Source organism: Bacillus rossius, chromosome 1 (genome assembly GCF_032445375.1).
Source record: "Bacillus rossius redtenbacheri isolate Brsri chromosome 1, Brsri_v3, whole genome shotgun sequence".
In the NCBI taxonomy this organism is placed as follows: domain Eukaryota; kingdom Metazoa; phylum Arthropoda; class Insecta; order Phasmatodea; family Bacillidae; genus Bacillus; species Bacillus rossius.
Genome location: NC_086330.1, coordinates 357419825 through 357432226, shown reverse-complemented (window position 1 = coordinate 357432226; position 12402 = coordinate 357419825). Strand labels below are relative to the sequence as shown.

At 41.3% G+C, this 12402-nt stretch overlaps 1 protein-coding gene across 2 annotated transcripts in view; it reads right to left on the bottom strand.

Moving 5' to 3' along the window:
- Positions 1–12402, bottom strand: part of LOC134528281 (nucleolar protein dao-5) — a 164650-nt gene that overhangs the window by 18169 nt on the left and 134079 nt on the right. For both annotated transcript variants that reach the window (XM_063361771.1, XM_063361772.1), the window contains exons 3-4: positions 9190–9314; positions 4100–4333 (exon numbers count right to left, since the gene is read on the bottom strand). In XM_063361771.1, the coding sequence (XP_063217841.1) occupies positions 4100–4333; positions 9190–9314 (359 nt within the window). The remainder of the gene's footprint in view (positions 1–4099; positions 4334–9189; positions 9315–12402) is intronic.

Sequence of the window (12402 nt, the reverse complement as noted above, 5' to 3'; positions counted from 1 at the left end):
TAACTATAACTTTTATACATGTTTGCTATTTAACTTTTTCCAATCTGTGTTATTCTGTTAATTATTGCTTCTATAGTGGGAGGCAATTCAAAAAACGAATGTTAACAAAATATGGGGATACAGTTTGGTATTGCAGCTACATATCTATCATCGCCATCCAAAATTTATTTACACCGCTGGATATCTAAAGGATCAAAGAATTCGTTACGCTAAGTGAGGACTATGACGCATCGCGCGCTGTGGAGGGGGAAGCGCCGCTATTTGGAGGTTATTTTTCTGCGTTTGGATATTTCCATTTAGTATAACTTTTGACTCGGAGAAGCTACGACGCGACGTTCGTTTGAGTTTCAATCGTCAGCTCTCGTCAAAATCTATCGATTGCATATATAAAGCATTAGTGTAAAATAGTTACAGTGAATAATAAAGAAATAGCGTATTTAATTATGTATAGAAAATATTACTTGTTACGTACACGTATTCACGTACAACACACGGCCGTGTCCATGACACACCAAAAACCCATTTTTTTTTCATAAAAATGTAGTTATAAAAATAACATTTAAAATAAATAAAACACTGCAAATCACACTTACGTAACTAGTAACGTAGTCAACTTTATTGTGAAACCCAGTAGAAGCACAGTTAAATGCTATTCCAAACAAAATAATTAAATTTTACGAACCATTTCAGATTTCTTTATTTGAGATAAATATAAATACAACACTAGGTCACCATGACCTTGGACCTACATAATCAGCTATATAGGTACTGCTTTACTAAAAACATTACCCCTCGAAAAAATCTTGAATTTTGGGAAGGGCAGTGGAGAACATTGCCACAAACTAAAGAAAGTAAAACATCAGAAATACTTAAAAACACGGGCATAAAAGACATTTCTGTATCGCAGAGACAAACGATGCTAACTGCAAAATATAATTTTTTTTTATCGCAGATGTCTTAAAAGTTGGTTTTCTATCGATCCGTAATGTGATACTCACTTGTAATTTTTTTTTTTTTTAGCTAAACAGAGTCTCCACTCTAGAGCTTTAGTGCTAGATCTAGTACATTTTTAAAAGATTTTTTAGTTTTTTGGTACGTTTACCCAATATCTAGTATGTCTGTTGAAATTAAAAATTATGTAGAAGAGTAAATGTTTCCTCTTTTAACATCATTAGTCAAAGCTCTTATGTGTTTCCCTTTTTCATAACCATTAACTTAAATAATATTTTCAGCAGTGAAATAGAACAAAAGTAAATTGAGAAACACACTACTAACTCATTTAGTTAAAAAAAAAAAACTGATATATTCGTCAGCTACGTATTTTACTGTTTCAGAAGAACTCATTACTTCAGCAAGCTGTGCTAAATAATAATAATAATAATAATAATAATAATAATAAAATTTAATTTTTTCTTGTGAGTCAGAATTATATGAATGTGTCAATGTAAGTAATATTAAATAAATGACAGTTTTAATATGATGTTAGTTTTGTGGCATTACACTTAGCGTTAATAAACATGCGTGATCAATATCGTAAAATTGTCTAAAGCCGTGGAAAATTACAATCTAGTTATTTTTTTCTGATATAGTAGCTTTTTCTTCTGATAGAGTAACTTTTTTCTGTATAAGTTGGTACGAAATAATTTTGCATGGTGGTGTGTTAAGGCATTTAGCTATAATTATAAGAGTTTTAGTTCAAAGCTTATAGTAGGTTCCCCTGGCCAGTGCGGCTAGTACAGGCATAGAAGGAGGGAGATATAGAAGTGTTACTCTTACGGTGGAAACTGAAATCATTTTCGGCGTTACATGTGACTCTATTTTTTGGGTGGGCCCATCAGTACTATAAAAAAAAGTACGTTATATATCAATGTGTATGAGATGCAAAATTTCTGGTTTTGCCATCCACAAAATATATGGCTACTAAAATAAAGTGAATGAATTTTCACTGATGTGTTTGCCTGATAATAAATCATGGATTACTTCTCACATTTAAATAGCTATATTCAGTGGTGGATCCAGGATTTTGGTTTGGGAGGGGCTTGACCCAGCTGAGGCTAGGCTTTATCAAGACAAACACTAAAACAATAGTGGACCCAGATGCTTTTGGAGGGGCTTGAGCCCCTCAGCCCCCCCTCTGGATCCGCTACTGGCTATATTTGTATATTATGTAAGCTGCTATCTGGCGGATGAGTTTAAAACTACTTCAAAAAACTACAACGTCTCAGTCTGGGCAATTAGTTTCTCCCCCATGAGTACAGGCATGACCGACGGCGAGATATGCAGTGCGATTGTCCGAACGTGCAAGTCGAGAGGGAGAAGGGGGAAAGGAGGGGGAAAAGAGAGAGATATTATCTCGCCTGGCGCGCGCGCGGATGTAGAAAGTGGTCGGCCTCACCCCTCTCCGCGCATGAACAACTAGAGCGAAGAAAAAAAAAAATACACTGATGCTTCCTGGTGGTAGAGATCTGAAGCAAGAGGTTCAGGAGTCGCCATGTAGGATTATTATTGTTTCTTTTTCTTCTGATTCTAGAACTTAATAAAACAAAAAATTTTAATTACCCCACTAAGAAAATTGGTATTTTGTTACCCAGTTGTGAAAACACGTGAAACAAAATTCTGAAACAAACGTAAGACTTTCAATAAAACAAAAAAAAAATGGTTTCGTGGCCACCACAATCGTTAGAAATGAAACTTCACACTTCAATAACAAACTTTAATGGCAGAACTAAATAATAGGTGCGTAATAACATGCTAACACCACCACTTCTACGAATTGTGCAACTGGGAGAGAGCCTGAGTGTACTTTACGCCATGTTTCCAGCGGGGCTTGTCCAAGAGGAGTGGTGGAAGTGTGTCGGCAGCATAACGAAAAAATGCAGCACTGTTTCATCACTTCAGTAACGCTTGCACGATAATCAGCATTGAGGGTGATCGACATTCTCTCTCCCCATTTCCACCATTGAAACACCCTACTTTTGAGCATCGGACTTTTAGTCACACCCTGATCTGTCATTGATTCAACCTACCCTACCAGACATATCGCAGTTTAAATTAAACAAAACCCCCAATTGAAATAGTGGGCACTCGCCTGGCACTTTTCCGCACGCTGATGTAGAAGTAGCCATCACTAATAACCTTTATAACGACGAGATGTAAAGCCCAAACTGAAAGAGTGGACACTCGTCCGACATTTGTCCGTACGCTGGTGTAGAAGCCGTTGTCTCTATATTGACCTGTATGAAGATGAGACATAAATCCCAGCTGAAATAAAGGGCACTCGCCTGGCTCTTGTGCGGCACGCTGATGTACAAGTGATCATCTCTAAATACCTCTATAATGAGACGTAAAGCCCAACTGAAATAACGGACATTTGCCCCTGGTACGCCTTAATCTCTAATTACCTCTAGAACGACGAGACGTAAAGCCCGACTGATATGATGCATTCTCGCCTGGCACTTTTGTTGCACGCTGTCGTACAAGTCCTAATCTCTAATGACCTCTAGAACGACGAGACGCAAAGCCCAACTGATATGGTGAACAATTGCCTGGCACTTGTTGGGCAAGCTGGCGTATGGGTGGTCATCTCTAATGACCTATGTAACGATGAGACGTAAAGCCCAACTGAAATGACGGACACTCGCCTGGCACTTTTGTGGCACGCTGTCGTACAAGCCCTAATCTCTAATGACCTCTAGAACGACGAGACATAAAGCCCGACTTATATGATGCATACTCGCCTGGCACTTTTGTGGCACGCTGTCGTGCAAGCCCTAATCTCTAATGATCTCTAGAACTACGAGACCCAAAGCCCAACTGAAATGGTGAACACTCGCCTGGCACTTGTGGGGCAAGCTGGCGTATGGGTGGTCATCTCTAATGATCTCTATATTGATGAGGCGTAAAGCCCGACTGATATGATGGACACTTGTGGGGCAAGCTGGCGTATGAGTGGTAATCTCTAATGATCTCTATAACGATGAGACGTAAAGCCCGACTGATATGATGGACACTTGTGGGGCAAGCTGGCGTATGAGTGGTCATCTCTAATGATCTCTATAACGATGAGACGTAAAGCCCGACTGATGTGATGGACACTCGCCTGGCACTTGTGCAGCACGCTGGCGTAGAAGCCGTCGTGCAGGCCGTCGCACTTGAAGTCCATCTCTTCGGGCACGCGGTCGTAGAACGGGTAGTCCTTGAGGTTGAAGCCGTTGAGCTCGCGCGGCAGGTTGGGGTCGTGCACGTAGTCGAGCTGCGGGATGCCCGTCAGCGCCGGCTTGCCGGAGGTGCTGTTGGTCGCCGCCGCCTCGGCCAGCGTGCCGTTGCCCGCCGCCTGGAGACACAACACACACGTGGTCACACTCGCTCGCACACGTGGACTTGCGAGACCAATTGTCATGTCCACAATTTTGGCCTCGGCCGACACTGCAACTCAGTCCGAACCATCTTCTTCCCGAGTGTGCATTGCAGCCAGGGCCGCCACTAGGGTGGAGAGGGGGGCTGTGGGGGCGCCGAAATCGCTTGCATTGTAATTCCTACTACAACTGGTAACTAGTAAAAAGTTTTTTAACTGGCATGCCGGGAATGTCTATTCTGATTTACAATATAACGTCTCAACATATTTAATGAACAAGTCTAGTGATTATACGGACTTCTTTATGGACATAGTGGGTTCATGCATGGAAGTTACAGTAGCACAGAAACTGTTACATGTAGGTATGGAAAATGCTTAAATAGCACCATTTTTCCGTGGGTGTGGTATGTGCAAAAAAGAGGGGGGGGGGGGGGGGGCATGAATCCATTCATGCCCCGGGTGCCAGAAACTCTATTTGCGGCCCTGATTGCAGCCCTACACCATCTATGGAAAGTGTAGTGTCCCCAGCCACCCACAGATGGCAGTTTTAATATTCACGAACATTATGAGAAACTGACTTGTGACATCGCCTGCGGTTCTCTGGGGTAATTACTGTAATCACCATGTGTTATAATTAGGTGTTGTAGATCTGTGTAAAAAAAGATACGATGCTCAAATCCTTCATGTACATGTGTCGTGTAAAGACATGTCATGGACCAATGTACGACATGGTCCTGTGTGTAGCTCAGACGAGTCACCCACCCCAGAGCATTTTTGGGGAAATTAAAATTGAATAGATATACTACTAAGCTTTTATTATTGCGATTCGTCTCATTGGGGATGGCCACCACAGTCCTCCCGGTAGCGACCCTTCGGGGACCACAACGGTGCTCTTTACACAAGCCTCCCCTGCGGTCCTCTCCCCACCCCCCCCCCCCTCCCTCATAAAAAAACTTCTCCACCTGGGACAAGTCATGTTGCTCACAGTTTCTGCCAAATTCGTTTGCGCGAGTGGTTTATTTATTAGGGAATTCGTACTTTTATTTGTACGGAAAAATAGTATGGTCAATAATTCTTAAAATTATCGCTTATTCTTTAGTTAATTTAAACGTATCGCTTATTGGAACTTATTTTTTTATTGTTTGAAATATTACACTGGTAATTATGAGACATTCTGACAAACTTCCGTACCAGAAGTCATGAAAACTCCCAATGGATATCCCAAACAAAGTTCCATCGTGACATACTCGCTTTATGTGTCAGTTTGAGCAGATGTAGTTCACAGTCAGCCATTACAACATACCCTTTCGCGGTATTGTCCGTGTTCAATGGACCTAGCGTAAGTGGACCCCTTGGGCCAACGACTATTTTACGATCTTGTCTACCTGGAGACCTGGCCATGAGTTTCTTTGCAAACGAGTCTGGCATTATCCACAAACATTATTTTCAAACGAAAACCACACTGCGCGATGCAGAGAGAAGAACCGTGCTACAGAAGAAAAACTGAGGGAAAGTTGTTGTAAGATTATGTTTTCAAATCTTAACTTTTAAATGCTGAAAAAAAAAAACACTAATCAATGCAAATATGTAAAATTATTTACCCCTTTTTTTTATGGATACATGGATACTTTCGTTTTGAAATGGTATTAAAAAATATTACGTTTTATTTCAGCACGTGGACGAGTTTCTTGGTTGACAGGTTTGAAATTATGGCATACTTACGGGCTCTTCAACAAAGAATGCACCTCCAATAAACGAAGGTTTTTTTTTTCTGGGATCTGGACAACTAACTAGATCTTCGTGAAAACTAAGCAGATTCTGATTTCTGAGTTCTGTGTGCCGTTGTGAATAGTGTAAACAAGCACTCGAGCAAAAAAAATTTTTCTGTGTGAAGTTTTTCTTAATACACCAAAAGTCTCACGTGAGCTTATTTTTAAAGTTAAGTACACTAAGTAGATAAAAGTGTGAGTATCTCTGAAAGATTTGTAACCAGTGCCTACATTTATGGTGAAACATTTTGACGCCTCAGTCAGAAGGTTTAGTGAGGGACGGCGTAAAGGCTTACTTATCCAAATAAAACCCCAATGTCCGCGATGTGACCTAAACCCACGACCTCGTATCTAAACATCAAGAACACAGAACTCTTTCACTACCAAAGATCGTCAAACTTATATTTTGCGAATATATTCTGTTCAATGGTTTGTCTCAAAACAACTGTATATTCATAGTATAGGCCTATGTATGGTTGGTTGAATCGTGTTAAACTGTACATGGATACTTTCAGAAGAAACTCAGGCAAGCTCTAACAAGGCCAAATGTGGCTCCAGAAAGACTTTTCGGGAGCGGCTATCGTAAAAAGTAAGGATTCGGTTTTAAAATAAATACAGTTGCCCCACTATGAGAAAAAATTAGCCCCTCTGGATTTTTTGAGGAAAAAAGGGATTTAATTTTCCCTCGAAAATAGGGAACGTTTTAGGAATTTTGAGGAAATTTGACAATATGGCCACCGTGACTTCACAATTCAAGATGGCAGATGGTACTTCGGAACCGCACCCTTGAACCCTAGCAGGACCGACATATTTAAAAATGATGGTCTCGAATAAAGATATATAATAGTTACACAACAACTTTTAATGAAAGGGAATTTTAGCTCCTGAGTGTAGGTATTTAATTAAACATAAATATAACCTCCATAATTTAAATTTAAAAATAAAATTCAGTTATAAAGAAAAAAATATAAAAGAAATGTTACATAATGGTTGCACTCGACCCCCTCCTTCACATAATCCTGGCTACGGCCTTGTTCTGCTCTGCTGATCAGGGGCGGGCCACCAGCGACTTCGGAAAGCACCCGATGGAAATGCCGCCTGGAGAGTGGACGAAGCGAAGGTCGACCGGCGAGCTAGCGGCGGACTGCAGGTGCCGGTGACGACGGAGAACACGAGGTCGGGAAGCCTACGATTCACTCGTCCTTCTGGACATACCCGAATACTCACGTTGGGAAGCCTTCATTTCACAGACGAGAGAGCCAAACCCGAAGTTCTCCGAAGTTCATGATCGCTTCTTTTTTTTCCCCCGTACATCAGGTGTATTTATTTGGGGGAAACCGTTTACATGATTTCACCGTGTCTTTAATGTAGCTATCCTAACCAAATCAACCGTCCACAATGTTTTAAAGTATTTAGCGTATAATGTAGCTAACCTAACCTAATTGACCATTAGTTATCATGAGTTTTATATTTATTTACAATGAACAAAAAAAATCCCGAAGATGCACGATCGGGCGTTTGGCTCTCTCGCCTGTGAAAAGAAGGCTTCCCAACGTGAGTATTCGGGTATGTCCAGAAGGACGAGTGAATCGTAGGCTTCCCCGCGAGGTCCCCAGGCCCTCGCCGCCGGCCAATGGTGCGCGGCCAGACCTCGCCGCTCGCGTGACATCGTCTCGAATCTAACATTCCTCAAAAGTGGCACGTCTTTCAATCCGGCATATTGTATGATTCGTTGCAGTCAACCTGGCACCTATCGAGTCACTAGCATCCAAGGTTTCGGACGTGCAAAATCTTTAGCTCTCGGGTTCGCGGTATTGGATAGGGGTGATTTGGTGAATGAAACGGAAATGTGTGACCACGGTGGTGCCATCTGTGGTGGATGTCGGGAACCAAAGTTCACGAAGCCAACGATTTTTAGTAAAAGCATGTCCAAAGCTGGAGTTTGGTAAATTTTTTTAAAGTCTTTTTTTTTTGTCGCTTTTAATCGGAGCCGTTTCGTTACTTAGTTTAAAATTTCGCTTTGCAAATCGAAATGATTCGATAACAGACATAGCTGGGTGCGGAAACTACGTGTGATTCGCACCCAGAAACGTAGTTTAAAACACATATTTTTTTATATTTATCAAGCCCGTCATCATTTTTAAACAATTCTTTGTAAATTCCGTGTCCAGTATTTTTAAAATTTTATTATAAGTGTATTTGCAACATGAGAATACATGGATTTGCTAGGTTTTTTTTTTATTCGGGTGGATTCTTGCTGTTGACCTTGGTCCGCCAGGTCGTATTGCTGCGCTGTTTGCTCTTTTTCATGTTTGGTGTTCCCGTTTAAGGTGCCCCGCCTACCAGACCACGCATACGGTGTGCAGTGTTTCAGAAAGAAAAAACTCGTGATTTAAAAACTGATCAAGATATCCGATTGACGTCTGTTTACGAAAATCATTTAAGAATACCCCCCAGGGCGGTTGAGCAGTTTCTCTTTCCGGATTTCGTATTTAAACCATCCAGCATAGGTTCTTGAAAGCACTCGAGGAACTTGCGTTGCACCTTCATTTCTACGCCATATGATGTTACGGTTACCAATCGAATCTCAAATTCGCTCTATGCACTTCGAGAAGAATGTGCGCCAGTTCAGAGCCTTGCGCTTCTAGAGGTGACGCCGCGCTAGAAACACCAGCAAGCGTCGCACTTATCATCCCGCCTCACTTACAAAAAAAAAAAAAAACCTAACTGGGTGGACCCCGAACGTCCAGAATCTGGTCTTCCGTCGATAGTGCTTATAAAAAAACCACATGTGGTGGTGTTTGTTCGTAAGCGAACATCTGTCTGTGCTGCTTTGCGAGTGACAAGCTGAGAAATGTGTATGCCAAGGGTATTTACTTTTTTGACAACTGTCAAATTTTGAAACTAGTTGAGTGACACGGACACTAAATCATCTTCTGAGCCCGCAGAAAAAGAATTTTTTTATCTCGTGTGAAAAATTCTGGACCCCTGCCGGAAAGCTCTTGGCAACTGAAAACGAAATATTATAAAAATTTCGAACTTTGGTTTCTCATCGACTGCCCTCACCTCTTCGGTCGTCCCCTTGTCCTCGGGGGAGGGCGCAGGGGTGTCGTCTGGCTTGGACCTCAGCTTGTTGAGCACCAGCACGTTGCCCTTGAGGGCTTCGCCAGTGGCCGACAGCAGCACCAACCCTGCAACACGAAAATAACATTTTTTAAAATCATATATACACATTTCTGCACCATCGTGTTAACACCAGAGATTAGGGAAATATACGGATGGAGCATTATGTCAGATTCTACACGAGGGGGGTGAAGTCAAAAGGGGAGGGAAATTTTCAGTGTTCTACACGTACCAATATGGCACCCGTTTTTTTTTACACACGTACCAGTTGTACCTGTATTGGAGGTTAAATTGCAGATACAAGTCAACTCATATCATTACATTTGTATTGTGAATATTCGTTTTGGACTTTTAATACATTATGTATCAACGTATCGACCAGTAATATTTTTATTTAATTTTCTTCCGAGCAGCTTGATTACAGTCGTTAATAAAAGCAGGCTAGAACCGCTGATACAAATATAAACAAACTTCCGACATATTGGTATGTGAAAATCAGAAAAAATTTGAGATAAAACGGCTTCACGTCTGACGGCTAATGCTCCATCTGGATCCTTTCCTAATCTCTGGTCGCGACCATATATTAACTATGCCCTCGACTGATTATCGCCTTATGAGCATGACCATGGACTTACGATTTGCCAATAAAACTGATAATACACTGTAAAAATATTTCACCATAAATTTATGAAGAATGCTGGTTACAAATGTTCTTCTTCGCATCGAGTTGCAAAAGTCTGCGTTTTTAAAAAAAACGTAGATCAAATCTCATGCATTATTTAATTAATTTGAAAACCTATAAATTAATTTTCACTTTTGATTTAACTGAAATCAATAAATTAATCAAATATTTAAATAATTTTATAAGGCAGTTTCAACAAATACATGCAAATACATACATGCACCGACCGTAACCGCGAATCAGTAAGTAAATTGCATTAAATTCGTGTGACTAATGAAGTGTTGATTATTAATAATATTAGCTTGATATTATTTTCCAATAAAAATTATTTCATGAAAGTAAACAAGTGCAAGCCACTTGTTTACTTTGCTAACACCTCTGAAGAGGCCAAACGTGAAACACGTCCGGATTTGTCAAAGTACGCTACAAGGATAAGTGAACTACGGATGGTAACGTTACAAGTACACAACTGCGTTCTTGGATTCGGACACAGCCTAAGTTAATAAATAAGTTTTTTTTTTGGGCGTTGCGGAATGCGGTCGAAACACATATCCACAGCAGTAAATTGTTACGAGGCAGCTAGAGACGAGGCCGGCCAGCCAGACGCGCCTACCTGCGGGATCCCTAGGGAACCTCCCTTCCCCCTCCTGCAACGGGCACGACCGAGGCACAAGTACCTTCCTCTTCCCCCCCGAGCTCCGGTGGGTAGAGTGAGTAGTGGACTTATGAAAGTGTGATTATTAATTTGTGGACACGCGTTTAGATTGTTGTAATTCAGGAAAATGAGCACATAGTATCAAATTACTTAATTTTTGGGTTATTATTTCCAGATCTGAATTCCCGCCCGTAAAGATATTTTATTTATTTTTTTTTTTATTTTTTTAAATTCTGGGCGGGAAGTCCCTACCAGTTGTGTCGGATGCATTTTTGTGTGTGATGCAAGAGTCACGTTGACGTGTCTTGCAGGCCGGCGTGTGTGCTGGAGGTTGCAGTGGCTGGCTGGACTCGATGTGGCTGCCGGCGCGCTCTGCGATCCGCAGCGGAGGTGAAAGCCTGCTTCAAGGTCACGCCCGTGCAACGGAGAACGACCAGGAAAGTGAAAGGCGGTACGGTATTTCAGAGTAATCTGATACACGACGTAGCAGTTGCTGGTTAATGACGAGGGGGGGGGGGATTTGGGGGGGGGGGGGGGTGGTGTCCAACGTCTACTCGGAGCGAAATTGCGCTGCCTGGTCAGGAGTGTATTTGTGTTAGGCTGGATGTTAAAACCGACAATCGCTGGTGCTCAAGGACGTCGCCATGGGGGGTAGGGGGGCAGTTGCCCCCCTACCCTTCCCTAGAGCACTAGTGATTCGAAAAAGTGTAGCCAAATGCAAAAAAATACATCCTTTTCCCACAACTTGCCCCCCCCCCCCCCGCCCCTCCTAGGCCATCAGCTGGCGACGCCCTTGCTGGTGTTTCTAGCGCAGTATCGCCTCTGAACTGGCGCAAAGTCATCTCGTCGTGCACAGGACAACTATGAGATTTATAGCGTTAACCACAACTTTATATGGTGTAGAAATTGAGATGAAGGAGTTATTCAAGTCCCTTGAGTGCTTTCAAGAATCTGTATTCGGTGTTTCATGCCTACAGGTTATTCTAAGAATACTATTTAAAAACTAAATAAGGAAACGTAACTTTTCATCCACCCTCAACGTATTCCTAATTTTTTTTTTTTTTTTCGCAAACACTCCGTATGTTGAGCAGTTTTCAAATCACTTGTGTTGTTTGTCCTGGAGCTCTGCACACCGTGTGTGTGCCCGGGTAGGCGGGAGCCTTAAGGCTCATTCTCGCTGGCTGAGTTGGTTATTTAATTTTCTCGTCAATACAATTAACTATAGTATCTTCCTGTTAATTTATTCACGTAGCTCTCTGGCACTCGTTATTGGCAACAAATTTCCTCAGCAGATGTTTTTGAAACGTTATTTGCGATCTTTAGAAGGTAACTATTAAGAACTCTTTTTGTGACATTAAAACTGATATTAGATAAAATTAAAATTAACACTTGGTAGAAAAAACTTGTTACTCAACTTGAAATGCAAGAAAGCTATCTTGGTAGATTAATAAAAGTAATGATGGCCTAAAATAACTATTATGACCTGTGGGAGATAATTTTGATTGATTTTTATTTTTATTTTTACAGAGAACTGTTGAGTTAATAATCATGTGCTTTCCCACAATAAAAAAGCACGCCTAACATTAGGCCGAATTCCTCATTCTGAGACATTTGGCGTCTTGCTAACATTGAAAAACCCTTAGAAATACAGATTATATAATTTTAAAACACTGCCCTAGAGGTCTGTGGTGAGTTTTTTTTACAAAGTTTATAACCATTTAATCCCATGATATTCGCCCAAAGTTGAATAGTTTTCACGCACCTCGACGAAAATACTTCGTGCCGGCTGACTCACTGCACTGCCTTAATTCTAGACGTG